The 23,315-nt window shown below is 45.7% G+C and overlaps 1 protein-coding gene across 1 annotated transcript; it reads right to left on the reverse strand.

Annotated features, from left to right (window-relative positions):
* Positions 1 to 8,393: 8,393 nt before the first annotated feature.
* Positions 8,394 to 20,693, reverse strand: TBC1D13 (TBC1 domain family member 13). The gene is made up of 12 exons (XM_069985929.1): positions 20,650 to 20,693; positions 18,514 to 18,587; positions 17,436 to 17,476; positions 17,289 to 17,350; positions 16,785 to 16,884; positions 15,886 to 15,968; positions 14,842 to 15,001; positions 13,474 to 13,684; positions 13,193 to 13,356; positions 10,575 to 10,735; positions 10,400 to 10,457; positions 8,394 to 9,398 (listed from the first exon to the last, which is right to left on the reverse strand). The coding sequence occupies exons 1-12, from the start codon at positions 20,670 to 20,672 to the stop codon at positions 9,327 to 9,329; spliced, it is 1,209 nt and encodes a 402-aa protein (XP_069842030.1). The 5' UTR covers positions 20,673 to 20,693; the 3' UTR covers positions 8,394 to 9,326.
* Between the last annotated feature and the right edge of the window lie 2,622 nt (positions 20,694 to 23,315).

A 23,315-nucleotide genomic window follows, 5' to 3' on the forward strand; every position in this document is an offset into this window, starting at 1 on the left:
GCGGGGCATGATGGGACTTGTAGTCTTATGACAGCGGCACATATGTATATAAGAGTCACCAGTAGGGGGCGATAGAGCAGCATCTCTGACAACAGATAACTTCGTATTGTTACAATTCGTATTGAAACAGCGCCCTCTGCTGTCAGTAAATAATACTGTCCCTGTGATTGTAGGCTCTGTGTTACAGTATGTTGTATGCAGTACAGCCAAGTTCATAGCCACAGGGCGCCTAAGTAGTCATAGAGAGATAGTGGGGGCTGCTATAGAACAGTATATGGCATGATGGGAGTTGTAGTTCTGCAACAGCTGGAGAGACACTGTTCTAAAATAATAGTGATACTGCTCATAAATAATACCAGTATAAAAGGAGCATAGATATTACCGCCATATTGTTACTGACCAGATCCTGCTATACTGAGACTAATTATACCACCTAACATTATACTGTAACATACTACCACCACCTAATGACCATACTGCCACTGCACAGCTCTGTACAAAAACCAGTACTACCGCCATACTGTCACCATATAGTGGTACATACATATAAAGGCCTACATACATAAAACTAATGCACATAGATAGTGGAGTAGTTCTCCATGATAAACCAATCATAATGGGGGAGATTTACACCTGAAATGATTCATAGATCGCCTCCTGTTTGGGAATAGGGAGAGATCTATGAAGCAAGGCCGGTGGGGTGAGGAGAGGCCGCTGAGGACCACCCAGGCAGCAGGAAAAGGATGACAGGTTCACTGCACGGAGTAAGGCCCCCTTCACACGTCCGGAAAATCTGTCCGGATTTCCGGACACAGAGTTTCATTAGACACGGACACCCTTCCGTATTTTTCCGGGAGGGTGTCCGTTCCGGAAAATAGAGCGCCCCCAATACCACCCCCCCTTCCCGAATCTCACTGCCGCCCGCTCGACCCCCCCGCGCCCCGGGACCGCGCCACGGGACGGGCTGGCTGGCACCCGCTCGCATCCATCCCCCCCCCCGGACCGGGCCCACACCGCACCACAGGGCTGGCTGGCACCCGCTGGCACCGCTCCCCCGGGGCCTCACCACCGCTTGCTGTCACCGACTCCAGTGAGATTGCCCTATTGACAGGTCATGAAGAGAGTTGTACTTTTGCAGCCTGTGGCCATCCAGGCTGCAGAAGTACAACTCCCATCATGCCCCTGCTGACAGGTCATGATGGGAGTTGTACTTCTGCAACCTGAATGGCCACAGGCTGCAGAAGTACAACTCCCTTCATGACCTGTCAGCTGGGCATGATGGGAGTTGTACTTCTGCAAGCTGTGACCATTCAGTTTGCAGAAATACATCTCCCATCATGTCCTGTTTTTTCTTCTGATCAGGAAATCCGGAAGGCTTTTCCTGATGGTTTCCTGATGGTAAAAGCGGATTACTGTCAGGAAATCCTGATACTTTCCTGATGGCTTTTGAGGTCTCCTGATCAGCATTTCCTGACAGTAAAAACTGACACGGACGTGTGAATGGGGCCTAAGTGGTGATCTCTGGCTGCTCTTTCTCCCCTTCCTGCAGCGGTTATATGGCCTCTTATGTTATTTTTGTACATCAGTGTTTTATTTATAAGGCTGCTGTAAGTGGTAACACAAGAAAGGTCATGTACGGATGTGACGGACTATGGAGTATATCAGTATAATGGGGCTCTGGTGTGAATGGCTGAATACAGGTGAGTGGGTTTTTTTTTGGTGTGTATGGGACTGCACAGAAGGGGGGAAGCAGTTACTTTAGGGGACTGCACAGAGGGGGGCATCTGCTATAGGGGACTGCACAGAGGGGGGCATCTGCTATAGGGGACTGCACAGAGGGGGGCATCTACTATAGGGGACTGCACAGAGGGAGGCATCTACTATAGGGGACTGCACAGAGGGAGGCATCTACTATAGGGGACTGCACAGAGGGAGGCATCTACTATAGGGGACTGCACAGAGGGAGGCATCTCCTATGGGGACTGCACATAGAGGGTGGCCTCTCCTATGGGGACTACACATAGAGGGGGGCCTCGACTATGGGGACTGCACAGAGGGAGGCAGCTACTATAGGGACTGCACATAGAGGGGAGCCTCTAATATGGGGACTGCACATAGAGGGGGGCCTCTACTATGGGGACTGCAAAGAGGGAGGTCATCTACTATCGGGGACTGCACAGAGGGAGGCATCTACTATGGGGATTGCACATAGAGGGGGACCTCTACTATAGGGGACTGCACAGAGGGAGGCATCTACTATGGGAACTGCACATAGAGGGTGACCACTACTATAGGGATGCACAGAGGGGGATCATCTACTATAGGGGACTTCACATAGAGGGGGGCCTCTACTATCGGGACTGCACAGAGGGGGGTCTACTTTAGGGGACTACACATATGTAGTGGCTGCTGGGGCTGCGTCGCCCTTTAGTAGTAGTACTCCACAGGATGATGTTATGACTGGTGGTTGTGATAGCGGTGTGATGTTGGTACCTGTTTTGTGTTATGGCCGGTGGTCGGTGACCTGCCAGGTTGTAGTGGGTCCTTAAGGACCGGGGGCGTATATTTACGCCCTGCGGTGGTTAAGGGAGTTCAGAGCGGGGTTGCGCGATGATCCCCCTGTGAACCGCCGCGGTCCCAGGTATCGCATGTACCCCGGGACCGCGGCTATAAGCGGGCACGGTCCGATCGCCGTGCCCGCTAATCAGGTAATCAGATGCAGCTGTCAAAGTTGACAGCTGCATCTGATTACTAGTTGCAGCCGATCCCTGGTGTCTAGTGGGGTGGATCAGCCTGTCATTGCAAAGTACAATTAGTGGCGCAAAAAATAAGGGCTCATGTGGGTTTCTAGGTAAAAAATTGCAAGTGCTATGGCCTTTTAAGCACATAGAGGAAAAAAACGAAAACGCAAAAAACGAAATTGCCCCGGTCCTTAAGGGGTTAAAGATGACGGAGTCCGAATGATATAAAAAATAGAACAGCTTTACTGTACAGTCTTTTAGCAATACAATACAATACTCTTCAGTAGAATTGATAAATCTTTGCATAGACTTTAGTGCTCAAACTTAGTTGTGTTTGAGGAGGTGCTGAAGAAGTTAAGTAGTAGAGAGGTAGTTGAAGCGGTGCTTGAAGAGTTGAGAGTAGTAGAGAGTAGAGTAAAGGAGAAGAGTTTGTAGAGGGAGTCCTAACCCATTGTAGCATTGTACTTTGCTGGAACTTGTAGAGAATACTCTAGAGTGAGAAGTTACTTATACCTGTGTATAGACTGTGTCTGACCACCTTCTGCCCTACAATGTTGAGTGACCCATCTTATAGGGTGAAACCAGCCCCAGTCGTGGTTATCTGGGTGAAGCTAAGCTCCCGGGGGTATCCCAGTTACCTGCACTGCGAGATAGGATACGTAGACCTTCTTTTGTAGCTTTGTCCTATCCAGGATAGTTCCTCTTGTGTTTCAGGATACTGCCCTGCAGTTTTTAGACGTGTTCTCGGCATGGGCTAGGATGTTCCTAGACTCTTCTCCCTTAAGGTACATAGCACTGCATAGTAGATATAGTATAAGTATTGGAAGAACTGCTTATCTCTAGCTGCATCTAAACACATGGGTGTCTAGACTAAACTGCTCATTGTCCCTGTCAGGGGTCCTGGCAGTGGCCAGGCCCCGGCTTAACTACAGGAGGAACAGTAGGTTTTTGCTTCCTTTCTCTCTCTTTGAGAATCTGGTAAGAACAGACGTTCCACTTCCTCCCCCAGTGTCTCCTCCTGGAGAGAACTTCCCCTTGAGTGGTGGGGATAAGTGTGTAAAAATAAAGAAGAAAAGAGATTGGTTAGAAGTAGAGAGCACCTCCTATTGGTTAATAACAACACATGGTATACATAAAACATTAACCCAATCAGTGGCGGACATATCACTTGTGCAGCCTGTTCAGCTGCACAGGGGCCCAGGCCAACAGAGGGGCCCACAGGGCTCAGGCTAGCGGGCCCCTCTGCTGCACCGGGCCCTGCCACATAAGTGATATGTATTGTCCTGCCACCCGCCAGCGCCGAGATGCCAGCAGCTGGGGCCCGCCCCACATACCACACTCCTTTACTGGATACGTGAGCCACGTCCGGCCACAGTGGCGCTACCCTTCTGCCTTGCCCTAGGATGTGCCCACCAGTGACATCACCTGGTGGTTCGCGATTGCAGCATTGAGCTTCCTGATGACCTGGAGGACCATTGGGGAGACAGATGGGGTAATGTATGTGGGGATGGAAGGCAGCCAGGATGGGTAGTGTGTGAACATTTTTTGCACAAGGGCCCTATGCAGTCTGTGTCTGCCCCTGAACCCAATACTGACTTCAGCTGTGCAATACATAGAAATACATAGACATATAAGAAATACTGACATCTAGTGGTGAAACTTCAAAGTGCCCTTCATCACCACTTAAACTTAAGGAAGGAGCTTTTTGAGAGGTGCAAAGAAGAGACAAAAACAGCTGTGGTGGGACACCACTCATAGAGGGGGCATCTACTATGGGGACTGCAGAGAGGGGTGTCATCTACTATAGGGGTCTGCACAGCAGGGGCACAGAAGAGGGGGGCACCTACTATATTGAGACTGCACAGAAGGGGCCACCTACTATATTGAGACTGCACAGAAGGGCCTACTACTGTATAAGGAATGTACACAGGTGGCCATCTACTATATGGGGGTACACAGGGGGGGTATTACTTTATTGGAGCTGCACAGTGGGGTTATTTTCTATAAGGGGTATGCACGGGGGGGCCTACTATTATATAAAAACTTCACAGAGGGACCTAACTACTTATATTTTTTTTTTCTGGCAAATTATGGAGAGTGGATTCATGGCCAGAACAAGACTTCAAGATGGTCCCGGCTGGATTGAGAGAAAAGGGAATAGTGAATGCCCCTGATCAGAAAAGCAGCCCCATGTGAGTCACTGGATGTAACTGCACTCTCTTATAGGGTCTGTTGTGGTAGTGATAGTGGTCATGGTGTGGCAGTACTATTTAGGTTTGTGTAGTGGCATCATTAATATCATCTTGCAAGGGCTGAAAACAAAGCTGAAAACAAAGAATCCTTCTGCTTGGGCCTGTAGAATCAGCAGTAATCTTTGGACAAACCTAGCAGTATGGGTTCAGTATCCCCACAGCACCTCTACAGGCGGAATAATGTATTACACAATGCCCATTTAAATTATTGGTTTGCATGTGTTATGTAGGACAGGGCTGGTCCCCCAGAGAGAGGGATGCTCTTCGGCCTGCACCTTAAAGGGTAATGTACTAATAAATAGTAATTAACATGGTAACAGAGGGCAACAAAAAATTTATTGGGGCAAATAAAAGTCACATGATCACATTATACACTTCATTTTTTTGGTGCCCCAGTTCTCGCCAAGGACCAAACACACAGACTTAGGACAAAGATCACAAAAACAATTGTTATTACAAAATGAAGATAATAATAATAAATCTCAATTCCAAATATAAAAAGTCCCCAGCACAGATTCCCTTATACGACCACAGGAGGGCAGAAGTTGTAGTCTATGAGCTATACCTGGGAAAGGGCATTTTTGTGCCTGATCTCAGGGTTTTGTGGACCAGGCACATGTTCCTGTGAGTTTGAAACTTCAAACTTTATTGCAACAACTCATGTGACAACTCATTCCTTCCTCCAATGAAGACCGAGTGAAGACTATAGATGCGTCTACTTACTCAAGTTCACAGAAATTTGCACAAAAGCAAAAGAAGGATGCAGCTTTTACCTATCATAGTGCTTCACTTCCATTCCCACAATGGTGACGCATTTACTAATCAGATTGGAGTCACAGTATCCGAACACAATGGTATCACATGGATGGTCATTCGGGGATCTGTAAATGGGTATCGTTTATAGGGAACACAGTACTCTCTGTGCCTCTCTCATTTATAGTGGAAGACAGTACTATCTGTGCCTACCCCAATTTATAGAGGAACAGAGTACTGTCTGTGCCTACCTTATTTATAGTGGAAGACAGTACTGTTTGTGCCTCTCTCATTTATAGTGGAAGACAGTACTATCTGTGCCTACCTCATTTATAGGAGGACAAAGTACTGTCTGTGCCTACCTCATTCAGTATTATCTGTGCCAACCTTATCTATAGGGAACACAGTACTATTTGTCCCTCTCTCATTTATAGTGGAAGACAGTGCTATCTGTGCCTACCCAATTTATAGGGGAACAGAGTACTGTCTGTGCCTACCTTATTTATAGTGGGAGACAGTACTATCTGTGCCTACCTCATTTAAAGGAGGACACAGTACTGTCTGTGCCTACCTCATTTATAGAGGAACACAGTATTACCTGTGCCTACCCCTTTTTATAGGGGAACACAGTACTATCTGTCCCTCTCTCATTTATAGTGGAAGACAGTGCTATCTGTTTCTATCCCATTTATAGGGGAACAGAGTACTATCTGTGCCTCACACATTTATAGGCAACACAACACTGTCTATGCCTACCGTCACTGTCTATGCCTACTGTCTATGCCAACACTGTCTATGCCTACCTCATTTATAGTTGAAGACAGTGCTATGTGTGCCTACCTCATTTATAGGGGAACAGAGTACTGTCTGTGCCTACCTTATTTATAGTGGAAGACAGTACTATCTGTGCCTACCTCGTCTATAGGGACACACACTATTATATGTACCTACCTCATAAATATTGTCCCTACCTCATCTATAAAGGGCACACTATTAACTGTGCCTACCTCATTTATAGTGGAAGACAGTACTATCTGAGCCAACCTTATTGATAGGGGAACACAGTATTATCTAAGCCAACCTTATCAATAGGAGGACATACTCTTAACTGTGCCGTAAATGCTCACAAATATGGCCCAATTGACAACAGACAACAGTTATAAAGGAGGCCTGAAAACTCTACCTACTTTATCTATAAAGGGAGACAGAACTATCTGTGCCTTGCTCATCTACACTGGAAGACAAAACTATCTGTGTTAATGTATAGGGAAATACAGAGAGTCAGTACTATCTGTAACTACTTTCTGTATAGCGACAGACAGAACTATTTTTAGCTACATCATTTATAGGAGGAAACAGAACTATCTGGCTCCATCAAATAGAGGGGAAGGCAGTACTGTCTGTGCCACCATCATATACAGGAAAAACTGGGGAAACAGTACAATTCAATTCAATATAGATTGAGAGACGCTGACTGCGCAAGAGGGATCATGTGATACACCATGTGACTCCTCAGAATCGGGGAATATTCTAGGGACATGACCACTATTCCTTTGGTCTCCTCCACCAGATGTCGTTCAATAGATCTAAACCAAGAACTCCATGTGCAGCAATGAACATGAATGAGATGTGCAGAAGTGGAAACAATTTATGACATATCATATACCCATGGGGGCACATACGTCAGTGTATACATCCTGCAGGATATATCAAGACCAGGTCTGTACACCTGCTGTACTAGAGTCAATACAATGGAGTCCCAGGCTGCTCTAGACCCAGGTTGTGCCTCCTAGTGGCCAGTGCGTATATATATATATATATATCATTCAATCCATCAGATTACAAACATCTAAATAATCCGGATACAGTAAAATATAAGCAGGTAATCTGCTCCCTCACTACATTCCCTATGGGAAACGTCTTGTAGCAGCTGTGAAGTGTGAAATGTTTCCCAGAAATAAAGCAGATTATCCACATCCGTGTTAGGAGTATTAGTAAGGGAAATCTCCAGTAAATGGAAATCCTCCAGTCGTCTTCTTTTTAGAATTTCCTTAAAGAGGTTATATCCTAGGAAAGCTGAGTGGTAGCCAACATGGCTGCTGTTATAACTTTTGGGTGTACCCAAGTTATCCCCTATGCGTAGGATAAGTGGGGGTCCGACCACTAGGAATGAAGGCGGCCAGCACTCCAGTCATTCTCTATGGGGTTTTGCTGAGCACATCCTGCCCTGGCGGCCCCAGCCTATGTAGGACATAGAATCAGGGTCATGTCATACTACTAGTAGGTCACAGCTTCAGCCGATCGGTGGGATGATACTGCAAAAGGTTTCACGATCCAGTAGCCTGAGCAGATTGCAATGGCAGCCATGTTGGCTGACACCCAACTTTCCTAGAAGCAGATGCATTTTTACATCCGTATTATGGCGCAAGTCCCAGCCTGACCCAGAGCATCAGACTGGGATTTGCAGAAACAAAAATGCATCCATATTATGCTAGTGTGAACCCAGCCTTAAAGCGGTTGCCTTAAACCAAGGATGGGGAACCTTCGGCCCTCCAGCTGTTGCAAAACTACAATTCCCATCATGCCTGGGCAGCCGAAGCTTTAGCTTCGGCTGCCCAGGCATGATGGGAATTGTAGTTTTGCAACAGCTGGAGGGCCAAAGGTTTCCCAACCCTGCCTTAAACATTGATATAAAATCCAATCCAACTCCTGTAACCCCAGATCACTAGCACAAACCTGCAATAGTGCTCGTAATGCCGGTCCATAAGTGCCAGAGATTTGTAATTTACTTCTAAATAAATCTCAAGTCTACCAGTATTTATCAGCTGCTGTATGTCCTGCAGGAAGTGGTGTATTCTTTCCAGTCTGACACAGTGCTCTCTGCTACCACCTCTGTTCGTGTCAGGAACTGTCCAGAGCAGAAGCGAATCGCTCTTCTGCTCTCCAGACTGAAAAAAAATACACCACTTGCTGCAGGACCTACAGCAGCTGATAAGTACTGGAAGACTTAAGATCTCTGGAACTAGTTTAAAGAAAAAAATGTTTGATGACCTACCCCTTAAAGGTTTCCAATTGTATGACAAATCGATGCATATGAAAATAAAATACAAAAATAAGAACATAAAATACTTAATTGGCAAATACAAAGCAACAAGATCATTCTAAACACTTTTGTAACTACTGGGGGTCTCAGGCGCCGGGGGGCCTAAGCCCAGGGGCAGCTTTGTCCCAATGAGGCTTTCCCTGGTTGGCCGGGTGCTACAACGTGCCATCGATAACAGTCGTCCATCCATACCGATACAGGTTAATCACACAGCCCCCCCCCCCCAGTGCCACAATAGTCTATAGTGCATTGACTGGTCATCAGGAACAGAGGCACGAGTGAGCGCGCGCAAATCCCAGCGTGGCGCCCGGCGTCCAAACAAATCCGGGCAGGAGTGTCACCGATCGGAGTGTACAAGGCAAGACTGATGTCCATGTAACACATGAAGGATGCGGCAGACCCCCCGGTATCAGTCCAGTAGGTGGGTATGCTGTAAGGGTCCAGAGGGTCTCAGAACAGTGGCTGCAAGGCAGGATCTTATTTGGAGTCTTGAAGTTCCTTGGCTTTCTTCAAGATAGGAAGAACATCCCCATTGGAGAGGGGGTAATCCTGGAGTCATGGAAAGAAACAGAAAGATGGACCGTATGAGATGTGTAGCGGTGGACGAGGCCTTTTAGGTATATTGGTCGCCTGATCAGGGGACCCAGCCCTGTGGTTACTATGTCTATTGTAAGGAGCCATCGGAGAGCATCCCAGGGAGAAAGAAGGATCTACCTGGGGCTCTACAGCTGTTAAAGGGGATGTCCAACCTTATAGACTTACATCCCATTGCAGGATAGGGTTACGTGTAGGATTGAGGGGGGTCAGACTGTTGGAATTTACAGAGATCTTGACAACAGGGTCCCAAAATCTACCATCAAAATGGAGCGGTGGTCACACGTGCACCCTGACGCTTTATACATTGTCTATGGGTTCCAACAAAAGACTCTTGGCCTCATTGACTTGAATGACTCTGAGCTGTAATACTATATACAACCTGTGGACTGGACGTGGCGAGATTTATCAAATATGCAGCAAAGTCTGCAAATGATTTAAAGGGGTACGCCAGAAAAAAAATGTTTTTAGATCAACTAGTGACAAAAAAAAGTTACAGTATATAGATACGTAAATTACTTCTATGTGAAAAAAAGGTTTTTAAAAAGTACTTATCAGCTGCTGTATGCCCTGCAGGACGTGGTGTATTCTTTTCAGTCTATCACAGTGCTCTCTGCTGCCACCTCTGTCCATGTCAGGAACTGTCCAGAGCAGTAGCAACTCCTCATAGAAAACCTCTCCTGCTCTGGACAGAGGTGGCAGCAGAGAGCATTGTGTCAGACTGGAATGCCTACACCACTTCCTGCAGGACATAAAGCAGCTGATAAGTACTGGCACACTTGATATCTTTAAATAGAAGTAATTTATGTCAACCGACACCAGTTGATTTGTTTTTTTCCCCAGAGTACTCCTTTAAGTAGAGCCGCCTGCTTGGAAATTTTATAGAAACAATAAGTGACCCATAATATTTGCCATAGTGCCTATGTATAAGTCCCGCTCCTATAGGATTTTCTCACCTGGAGCAGCCTCATATTCACTGTGAAGTCCCCTTCTAATAACTGGTCACGAATCAATCTGTAAAAGAATTAAAAGGGACACATTAGATAAGGAGGAAGGCTGACTACCAGAGAGGGAACTACAAGTACCAGAGGTATGATAAAGGTGTAGCCTATATGATAGGTCAATACTTACATCAGCATGGCACACGAGACCTTCAGGAGGAAGTCAAATCTGTTCTCATCTGCAAACAGCGAGTCCCAGATCCGAATGACATCGGGCAGCACAAACTCTTGGGAGAGGAGAAGCGTCAGCCAGCGGAAGGCGAAGAACTGAGGCTTGATGTTCTGTTCTTGCTGTGAATAGACAATTACTCTGGTTGACCCAACATTGGGGTGTTAAAATAAGAACAGGGCCAACCTGGTAAATCAGTGAGCCCCAAGCCTGTGCTTCTCCAACTACAATTCCCAGCGTACTCCTACAGACCCATGCTAAGAATCGTAGTTTCCCCACAATGTTTGTCAGCAGTACTCACACCTGAACTTCCTCCACTGGCCAATTACAGGACAGCGCCTATTCCTTTCTGCTATGCCATGACATTGGTTTAAACAGGCTGACACTGTTCTTGGGGATACTTTAGAGTATATTTTCACAGATGTGGAGGGAGAAGAGGTTACTGATACACTGAGTATACAAAGTGCGATGTGAGCAGAAAAGGAAACAGAGACAGCATTACAACAAGGCAGGGTTACATCATATAAGCAATCCTGGTCTAAGCAATGAACTGCTGCTGGCAATGAAAAGCTAAAGGGAGGGGAGAAGGGGATCAAGAGTTTACAAAAGAAGCCCTGGTTTAAGCAGTGAACTGATGAAGATAATGGAAGCTACACAAGGGGCAGCCGCCCAGATATTTAAGGGTGGTCAAAGAGGGGAGGAAAGCCTTGATTTAAAGGGGTAGCTCACAAAAATTTTCTCTTTCAAATCAACTGGTGCCAGAAAGTGCCATTTGTAATTTACTTCTATTAAAAAAATCTCAAGTCTTCCCATACTTATGAGCTGCTGTATGTCCCGCAGGAAGTGATGTATTCTTTCCAGTCTGGAGAGCAGGATTTGAGGATCTATGGGGATTTGCTACTGCTCTGGACAGTTCCTGACATGGACAGAAGTGGCAGCAGACTGGAGAGAATACACCACTTCCTGCAAAATATACAGCAACTAATCAGTACTGGAAGACGTGAGATTTTCTAATAGAAGTAAATTACAAATCTCTGGCACCAGTTGATTTGAAAGAAAACAAAATTGGTGAGCAACCCCTTTAAAGCCTTGATTTTATCTTTCAGGCACAGTATGGACCCCTTGAAGGAGGCAAATAGGCTCAGCGTCTATAAACAAGGTCCAGGCATAAAGCACTAGCTAAGCCTACTTAGTGCACTCTATCTTGACGTCTCTATTACTAGAGACAGACTGAGCCTAACAACAAGCAGTGAACTGCAATTTAAGGACACTAAACAGGAGATGAGCACAAACTGTGTAAAAGGTTAGTACCCATTTAGGTAGCAGTAGAGGAACATTACAGCTACAAAATGAGGCGTCCCCCGTATCACAGATACAGCATTAGAGAATGGCTATGTCACAAATTCCTTATAGGATTACTGGAATTGCTTCTGGAAGAAACTGGAGCAATCTGGCAATAACCATGGAAAGCTGAAAAGAATTGAAATGCCAACCTTGCAGGCCCCATAAGCCGTTTCATCCTAACAGGCTGCTCAGCCAGCAGGGGGCAGATGTCACAAAGGTAGAACTTGACTTTTCAAAATGGGCTGCACCAATATTGTGCACTTACACAGACATCCACCCATTACACAGATATCTCACTGAGCAGGAGCTGTGCACTTCTTCACTTCCCCTGTGGAGGCGCTGCAGAGAAACTGAACAGTTGCTGCAACAGATTATAGCTGATCACTAGGGATCTAAATGCAGAGAACTCCAAAATCAGCTATGGTCTAAGGACTCATCTAGCAAAAGGGACTGTCCCACAGCAACTCTTTTACTTTTAGGACCTGGCTATTTCTTAGGTGTGACCCCAAAAACAGCTCTCCATCCTGAAACAGGGACTTGGATCCACCCATCTTCCTGTACCCTCAGAGGTGTTAAAGGGATTCTTTGATGATAAACCCTATAGTCTACTATCTAATAAATGAACATGTATTGGTAACTAATTTATTCTACTGCCTTATTGTGGGATTTCATGCTTCAGTTGTTTACATTCTGTTGCCCTACTTCCTGCCTAGTGCATGCCCTGTAACCGACTTCCTGTTCCTGCTGTACACTCTAGCTTGGTTTTCCGTCAACTTCACCTCCCTGCCCCTATGTATGGGTGCAGTAGGTGGGGTTATCATCAAGAAGGCAGTGTGCGGAGGAGGTAGAGCTGGCTGAAATGTCAGATAGACCGTAAAGACTGAACAGGAAGTATGCTACAGGAAGTGGGGCGATGGAGACAACAAAACAGAGGGGAGACATTAAAGACCACAGAAGGGTAGTAGAATAACTTAATTTACTAAAAGAAATTCATTTATTAGACATACATAGGATTCCTCAGACAAATCCACCTTTAGGTCAGGTTCACATTATGTAAAAACAATGTCCGTTCTTGTGCAAACAACGGCCATTATTTGAGCAATAACAGCCATTGTTTGCACAACAATGGCCGTTGTTATGAAATACGGTTGTTATTTTTACATAGTGTGAACCTGGCCTTAAGGTGGTGGTTTACATGAACTCATGAGCTAAGCACCTCTCTGCCCCCTACTCACCAGCCTGAGGTAGAGCTCCTCATCCTCTTCCTTCAGCGTGGAGTATACCCGCTCCATCTTTGCTGTTATTCCACACTGAGAGTCATCTAGACTCTTGATGAAATTGTCCCGGATCTCAGCCATCAGATTAGTAAAGCAGAAGAAGGTGTCAGCTTCAGCATGCTCTGGTTACAGAGAGTACATGAAGGCAAGCGTTACATGGTGATCGATGGACCCTCCTCCCTGGTTATCATAGGGCACCCTATAACAGTAATAGGGGTGACAGAAAAGGACGGCCTCACCTCTCCAGGCACTGTTAGGGTTTGTGGCGAATGTGTAATAGATGGGTCCAACTATTTCATTCATTCCTTGCACATAGGCTATGCCGGGGTTCAGCTTGGCGTATATAAACAGGATTCGTTCTACCACCTCCCAGTGTGCCTCAGAGCCGCTGGGCAGAGGCTCTATGTCACTCAGCGAATGAGAAGCAGACGCCTTTAAAGGAGAACTCACCTGGGGGTAAGAGAAAAAAAGATAAAAACTATGTACAACGTCTGGGTGCGAATCAGGATAATTCATCAATATCAGATTCTGGGGGTCTGACACCCAGAAACCCAGACTGATCAGCTGTTTGCCCAAGCTACAGTGCAAAGCGATGGAAGCAGAAGGGGTCATACATTGTGTGTTGGTGGTGATGGATAATGTAGCTCCCATTCACTTTAATGGGAGCTGAGCTGCAGTAACCCTGTATGACCACTGCACAGTGTATGGAGCTGTCTGCTTCCTGCTCTGTTTTTCTGTGTATGCCGAAGCTGCAGCAGTGGTATAAAGCTGATCAGCAGCGCTACTGGGGTCAGGCCACCACCAGTCTGATACTAATGGGGTTGCTGTGGGTTGACACTTGCTGTAGGTTGACCCCCCCCCCTCCCCCTCATCTAATATTAATGAGAATATGTCGTTCACACGTACAGGATCTGCAGCAGATTTGATGGTGCAGATCTGAATCTGCAGCAGATCCGCAGCAGATTTGATGGCCCAGAATTTATTTGCTTTGAATCTGCAGCTTCAAATCTGCGCCATCAAATCTGCTGCAGATCCTGTACGTGTGAACACACCCTTAGGGCCAGTTCACACTGAGCAAACACGGCGCAATTCCACGTGCTCAGTGTGCTGCTTTGAGTGAATGGGAGAGCGCGCGCCTGTCCGCTGCCGCCGCTCTCCGCTTAAAGAATGAACATGTTCATTCTTTGAGCGGAGAGGGAGTGGACAGGCGCGCGCTCTCCGCCGCGGAATTGCGCCATGTTTGCCCAGTGTGAACCGCCCCTTAGGGTACGTTCACACGTACCGGACCCGAAGCAGATTTCATCTAAATAACTGAACAAAGCATGAAATCTGCACCATCAAATATGCTGCGGATCCTGTACGTGTGAACGCACCCTTAGTGTGCGTTCACACGTACAGGATCTGCAGCAGATTTGATGGCGCAGATTTGATTTGCTTTGAATCTGCAGCTTCAAATCTGCGCCATCAAATCTGCTGCAGATCCTGTACGTGTGAACGCACCCTTGAAGGTAATAGAATGGAATGTGGAGAGGTGTGTATAGGCTGCGACTTCATCTTCACATGCAAAAAGAAGACAACAATGCAGACCGACCACAATCCTTTCTTACATTAGTGAGGCCGCTCCTGTTCCTTGCTACAGTCTGGGACTTAAGTGTTGTCTGTTCTACCCGCTTCCTCAGGGTCTCATACTCATTCTCCGGATCCATGATCAGCTGGCAGGGGTATTCCGTGGGGTTCAGGAAAAATGAGAAGTCAGGACAGAGCCTCCTGGAATACAAGATGGATGGTATTAGGAAACTCATGTCTGGCTACAACAATAGAAAATATGGCAAATAGATGGCCCATGCCAAGGAAGGCAACAATGACCACAATCACTCAGAAAATTTATTTAAAGGAGTTCTCCGGAGACTAGGATTTTTTTTTTAACTTTTTCGCTAATGCATTGCTTTAATAAAGTTCTATTACTTTGTGATAGGATTGGCCAACACGGCTCCCTCTGCTACCACCAAAGTTGGTGTCGGGAACTAGTCCTGAAGTTCCCAATCCCCTGCTCTGATCCCCTATTGCACAGCAACATACAGAGCAGGGCCCTGGTCCCCCCGTGTACTGTATATTCTTATATAAAGTACCTGGAGGAGAACACAAACTCTGTTTATGGCAGCCTCTCTGCAGCAAGTGGTGCTGCCTGCTCTGCTAGTGGTTCCAGTACAGTGAGTGGTGATAGCAATCACCCAGTGGTGTAATTACTATGGAGGCAGACAATGCAACTGTTGCGGGGCCTGTGCGGCAACGGACCTGTCCTAGCAAAGCACGGTCTGCCTCCACAGTAAAAGCTATGACACTGATAGCAACCAGCCCCCACAACAGCTCACACCAGCATGACAAATATCCCCCCGGAAAGTGAACAGCGACCAGGGTCCCTCTGGCCTGACGTAGTCCCCCAGTAGTCGCTTTCCCAAGTACACAAATGACATGGCTTGTGCGACAGGAAGCTGGGAGAATATAGTAACATTGGGCGACTGCGCCAGGGAGACTAAGTACAAGAATTATGGGGCCTCATACAGTTATGCTATGGGACCCCAGTGTCACCATAAGGTTTGTACGCTGTATATATTTTACCAGTCAAAGTAAACAGCAGCCATATTGCTTACCTCACATCCTTATCTATTTGCAGCAGCACTTCATTGTCTTTAAAGTATGTGTTCCACCGACTATCTGGGTTAGGGTTAAGGGGCTAAAAGAGATAAGGTGGTACATGTAAACACTACCTGTAGGATTTAGTCCTAAAGGGGTACTATGGTGATTTTTTTTTCAAAAAAACTGGTGCAAATCCCTTCTATTTAAAAATGTCAAGTCTTCCATTACTTATCAGCTGCTGTATGCCCTGCAGGAAGTGGTGTATTCTTTCCCGTCTGACACAGTGCTCTCTGCTGCCACCTTTGTCCATGTCAGAAACTGTCCAGGGCAGGAGAGATTCTCTATGGGGATTTGCTGCTGCTCTAGACAGTTCCTGACATGGACAGAGGTGGCAGCAGAGAGCACTACAGGTATGTCAGACTGGAGAGAATACACCACTTCCTGCAGGACATCCAGCAGCTGACAAGTATTGGAAGATTTCAGATTTATTAAATGGAGGGAATTCACAAATCTGTATAACTTTCTGACACCAGTTGATTAAAGAAAAATCACTTAAGTACCCCTTTGAATGAAAGAAAACAAAACACAGAAATGGAAGGTCACTTTAAGAAGCTTTTGACATTTTCTTGGCCTAATAAGGGATTTAAAAATGGATTTTACATACCGGCCGCCAGCCTGTTATGCAGTGCTGCCTGTTCTGCATCCTGACACGCAGACAGTGCCTGCTCAGCCAATCAGTGGCCCGTACTGATGACCCACCTCAGATAGCGATTGGCTGAGAGGGAATTTATATTGTGTAGGAATGGAGAAAAGGAAGCACTGTGCACCAGCAGGGGATGGCAGCAGTTTTTTTTTCTTTAACAGTTAAACAGACAATTTCTCCAGAATACCCCTTTAAATGGTCAGGACTTACGTGGTCTTCCAAAGTGACATCTTCTCTGGACAAACCAAGCTTGGCTTTGGCGATTCCTGGCTGGATGATCATTTCCTTTAAGAAGTGGGTGTAAGTTTCCCTATTAGAAGGCGGAGACATTACCATAGAAAATAAAGCTCTGCTGTGCAAACCTTTCAAACAGTTTGTTATGTATTTCTCATGAAAAAAACTGTGTGACAACCAATATGGCCACCAACATGGGATTGTCATTTACCTTTCCTTTTTTGACAAATTTACCAGTAAACCTGTGGGAGATGCATCATAACGGGTGTGTGAATATAAGATGGCGCCGTTTCCTATAGCAACCAACCAAGTTGCCTCTATTTCTTAAAAAATAGACATATAACTGGTTGCTATGGGCAACTGCACCACTCCCTCCAATGGGATTTTCCTGTGAAGAGACTTAGAACGTATCGGCGGCCATTTTGGATGTCACACATATCTAGATAACATGTAAAGATAATTTGAAAGACAGCTGGGCACCTTTGTTTCTCCAGCACGGAGTCCCATAGTAGCCGATCTGTTGGGAGATAGTTGAGTAAGACCTAAAATAAGAAAAATTAGGGAACATTATTAGTATTAGGGAGAAATCTGCGCATTTTAGTCTATGGGGGGGGGGGGGGTACATACTTTCCAGCAGAGACACCGGATCCCTCCTTCAAATGGAATACCTGCCAAAGAGGAATAAGAGAGGTGAGATATCAGGAGGGTCTTCATCAGGACAACCACTATATTTATACACTATGGCGTTTGTCCATACACGACGCCTTATGGGCAGGAGAACGCCATGGCTCTCTATGGATAGATCACTAGTTTCTGTAATTACCGCTATATACAGTCTGTGCCATTAATATCCCGTAATTATCTCAGAAAATAGAAGTCAGGTAAGGGCACGGCGACCCCATATCATCTACCACAAAGCAGAAACCTAAGGGTACAGGCTCCAAATTATCTTCTGTCAACACAATAAAAGCAAATAGCTGACTGCAGTGTGAACTGCGCTTATGTGAAGGACACCACTATGACCTGATAACACAACAATACAGGTCACATGACTACACACTACACAAGGACTGGTTTTAATGGGGAACTCCCATTAAAAAGAAGTTATCAGGATCACAAGATGATTGGTGGGGGTCCGACCACTTTCCCCTCAAGAACCCCCCCTGCCCCTTAACAAACAGCTGACAGACCCTCCCCATACATGTACTACATGGTTGGTCATTCACTTGAATAGCCGGCGTATAATACTCTCCCCCAACCCTGTAAGAACATATCCTGTGATGACCATATACCCTTAAAACCATAACACAATATTTGTCGTTTTCTTTTCCCCAAAAACAGTGCCACTCTTCTCTGTGGGCTGTGGCTGGTATTGCAACTTGGCTCAATTCATGTAATGAGTTGCAATACCAGACAAATGCTGCAAACAAAGGGCGGCGCTATAAATAAGCTTAGATTTTTTAAAAACCTGGTTATAGCCAACATGGAGACAGGGGAAGCCGTAACCGTGCACAAACAAGTCTAGAAAGTTGTGTGCAGTGGCCATATTGTTAGTCAACCTGCTTTTTTTGGGAGGAAAGTGTTCTTGAAAGGTTAATAATCTTCAAGTTGGGCTCAAGTAAACCCTGACGTCTGGTGTTTGCAGAGAATGTGGAAAATAAAGCAGAAAAGACAAAGTCCGGTGGGATGGCTGAAGACGTCTTACCGTTAAAGCAGAGCTCTCTCAGCACTGGCAGGTTGATGCGCGGTTCACTGAGAAGACTCTGGAACTCTGCAATTCTGCAAACAGAGAAACATCACCTGATCACTGCTTGTCTGCTGGTGGCGTGACGTGCGGGGGCCTTCCTGCTTGGCTCCCAGAAAGCCAGGACATACTGGCCAAGGTTATCAGGGAGTTTCCTCTTGGTAACATGAGCGCCAAACATCTATATGTTAATCCCTTCTATATCATGCGGATTAGGAAAACATGTTTGGTTTATTCTAAAAACAGCACCCCCCCATGCACACAGGCTGTGGGTGGTACTGCAGCTCATCCCCATTCATTGCAATAGCAGATACAACTACAGACACAGTTAGACTATCGGAAACCACACTGATCACTGGCACCACAACCAATGTCTGCAATATGTGAATCTTTAACCACTAGACCATTCAAATCTTCCATTCTGTGGCTACGTGGTGCAGTGGACGCCCATTCTCATGATCACTGGGGGTCCCAACACTCAGATAACTGGCAAATACCCCAATAACCATGATGCTTTCTATGGAGGTGTCATGCCAATCTCTGTGCCCCCTCCAAATTCTTTGTTGCCTTTTACCCTGTGACATTGAGTGAGTGAGTGAGTGAGTGAGTCGGCTACACAGTGGCCTCTCACAGCTCACAATGGTGCTGACCATGGAACAAAGGGCAACACAGGGAAGTTACCTTAGTAGGAGCATGTGAAACATATATTAGGTATAGATAGATAGATAGGAGAAAAATAATACCTAGATAGATAGATAGGAGATAGATAGATAGATAGATAGATAGATAGATAGCTACAAACACATAAATTACACAACTCTCTCTCTCTCTATGTATATACACTTACATACAGTACACATCAATCCCCAATATATATACACACAGAGACATTACACATCTCTCTATCCCCCATATCATATAAATGCACATTATGCATACATTGTACATCTCTCTATCCCCAAAACATATAGATACATTTACACACAGATCTCATACACATATATGTACTATCCTATGGTTACCAGTATGCTATACATACAGACCTCATTCACATATATATATATACTATCCTATGGTTACCAGTATACTATACACACAGACCTCATACACATATATATATATACTATCCTATGGTTACCAGTATACTATACACACAGACCTCATACACATATATATACTATCCTATGGTTACCAGTATACTATACACACAGACCTCATACACATATATATATACTATCCTTTGGTTACCAGTATACTATACACACAGACCTCATACACTATATATATATATATTATCCTATGGTTACCAGTATACTATACAGACCTCATACACATATATATACTATCCTATGGTTACCAGTATACCATACATACAGACCTCATACACATATATATATATATATATACTATGCTATGGTTACCAGTATACTATACATGCAGTCCTCGTACACATATATATTATCCTATGGTTACCAGTATACTATGCATACAGACCTCATACACACACACATATATATATATATATATATATATATATATATATATATATATATATATATATACTATCCTATGGTTACCAGTATACTATACATGCAGTCCTCGTACACATATATATTATCCTATGGTTACCAGTATACCATACATACAGACATCATACATATATATATATACTATCCTATGGTTACCAGTATACTATACAGACCTCATACACATATATATACTATCCTATGGTTACCAGTATACTATACAGACCTCATACACACATATATATATTATCCTATGGTTACCAGTATACCATACATACAGACATCATACATATATATATATATATATATATATATACACACACTATCCTGTGGTTACCAGTATACTATACATGCAGTCCTCGTACACATATATATTATCCTATGGTTACCAGTATACTATACATGCAGGTTCCCAGTGTTGCAGCCCCCCAGACCCTCCCATACAATGACAGCTGCTGCTGGTGCATTAACCCCTTGTTTCCGGGATGCTCTGATCCTTGTATGCACCCCTCCTCTCTGCAGCCCCCCATCATCTGCCCCTATAGGGCTCCCCTATACCGGAGCTCCTTACTTGCTCTTGTGCAGACTCGACATGTTGACTTCCGTTGGCTTCTGGGATGCGGGGGGAGGGCTGAGAGGCAGGAAACAGGAACCCTGGCAGTGCTGCATCTTCCTGCACGGGGGATGAGGGATCCTCATCATCATCATCATCCTCACTACACTGTATCCTCATCCCCCTCACTACAATGTATCATCCTCATACTCACTCATCATCCTCACTACAATGTATCCTCATCATCCTCATCCTCACTACAATGTATCCTCATCCCCCTCACTACAATGTATCCTCATCATCCTCACTCATCATCCTCATCATCCTCACTACAATGTATCATCCTCATCATCCTCACTACACTGTATCCTCATCCTCCTCCTCACTACAATGTATCCTCATCATCCTCACTCAATGTATCCTCATCCCCCTCACTACAATGTATCATCCTCATACTCACTCATCATCATCATCATCCTCACTACAATGTATCCTCATCATCCTCACTACACTGTATCGTCATCCTCATCCTCACTACAATGTATCCTCATCATCCTCACTACAATGTATCCTCATCATCCTCACTACAATGTATCCTCATCATCCTCACTACAATGTATCCTCATCATCCTCACTACAATGTATCCTCATCATCCTCACTACAATGTATCCTCATCATCCTCGCTACAATGTATCCTCATCATCCTCGCTACAATGTATCCTCATCATCCTCACTACAATGTATCCTCATCATCCTCATCATCCTCACTACAATGTATCCTCATCATCCTCACTGCAATGTATCTTTATCATCCTCACTACAATGTATCCTCATCATCCTCAGCACTGACACACTGCTGCCTGGATACAGCACTGGCACTTTCCTCATCCTCAGCGCTGGCACTCCCCTCATCATCCCCAGCACTGGCACTCTCATCATCCTCAGCACTGGCACTTTCCTCATCCTCAGCACTGGCACTCTCCTCATCCTCAGCACTGGCACTCTTATCATCCTCAGCACTGGCACTCTCTTCATCCCCAGTACTGGCACTCTCCTCATCCTCAGCACTGGCACTCTCCTCATCCTCAGCACTGGCACTCTCCTCATCCTCAGCACTTGCACTCTCCTCATCCTCAGCACTGGCACTCTCTTCATCCCCAGTACTGGCACTCTCCTCATCCTCAGCACTGGCACTCTCTTCATCCTCAGCACTGACACTTTCCTCATCCTCAGCACTGACACTCTCCTCATCCTCAGCACTGGCACTCTCCTCATTCTCAGCACTGGCACTCTCATCATCCTCAGCACTGAAACTTTCATCATCCTCAGCACTGGCACTCTCATCATCCTCAGTACTGGCACTCTCATCATCCTCAGCACTGGCACTCTCCTCATCCTCAGCACTGGCACTCTCCTCATCCTCAGCACTGGCACTCTCCTCATCCTCAGCACTGGCACTTTCATCATCCTCAGCACTGGCACTCTCATCATCCTCAGCACTGGCACTCTCCTCATCCTCAGCACTGGCACTCCCCTCCTCATCCTCAGCACTGGCACTCTCCTCATCCTCAGCACTGGCACTCTCCTCATCCTCAGCACTGGCACTCCCCTCTTCATCCTCAGTACTGGCACTCTCCTCATCCTCAGTACTGGCACTCTCCTCATCCTCAGCACTGGCACTTTCATCATCCTCAGCACTGGCACTCTCCTCATCCTCAGCACTGGCACTTTCCTCATCCTCAGCACTGGCACTTTCATCATCCTCAGCACTGGCACTCTCCTCATCCTCAGCACTGGCACTCTCCTCATCCTCAGCACTGGCACTCTCCTCATCCTCAGCACTGACATTCACCTCATCCTCAGCACTGGCACTTTCATCATCCTCAGCACTGGCACTCTCCTCATCCTCAGCACTGACACTCTCCTCATCCTCAGCACTGGCACTCTCCTCATCCTCAGCACTGGCACTCTCCTCATCCTCCTCCTCATTTACACCTTGGTCTGAAGCTACAGAATTACAGCTGTCTAATAGCTGCCATTATAGGAGTTAGTCCCTGTACTATCCCTGCAGAGCTGACATCTGTCTGTGCCGCCTTCACATTCACAGAGAGCCCAGGCTGCTGTATATGTCTCTATGACAGATCCTTCCACCTATCTCTATCACCCATTGATGGGAAGACTCTCCTCTTTGCAGGACAGCTATACGCAGGTATACAAATATAACAGTATATAGGGCAGTGATCCCAATCTGTGGCTCTCCAGATGCTATAACTGCTGTCAGGGCATGCTGGGAGTAATTGTGCAACAATTGTGCAGGTAGTGAAATAGGAACTCATAAGAAAAACATAGTTTTAGTTGAAATTGTTCAACTTTACTGTATATATATACAGTGGTGCCTTGGATTACGAGCATAATTCGTTCCGGGACTGCGCTTGTAATCCAAATCCACTCTTAAACCAAAGCAAATTTTCCCATAAGAAATTACTAATATGCAGACTATTGATTTCACACCCCAAAAATAATAATGAAGGAAGATGAAACAATGAGAAACAGCTGAATGTGTGATATTATAGGGCTGCTATCAGAGGTCTGTGTGGTCACATGACAGCAGTGGGGAAGGGGTGTAAGTAGGAATCACAGAGCTGTGCAGGAGGACAGTCACAAACTTTCCTATACAGCAGTG

The sequence above is a fragment of the Dendropsophus ebraccatus genome, chromosome 10 (assembly GCF_027789765.1).
Source record: "Dendropsophus ebraccatus isolate aDenEbr1 chromosome 10, aDenEbr1.pat, whole genome shotgun sequence".
NCBI classification, from domain to species: Eukaryota; Metazoa; Chordata; class Amphibia; order Anura; family Hylidae; genus Dendropsophus; species Dendropsophus ebraccatus.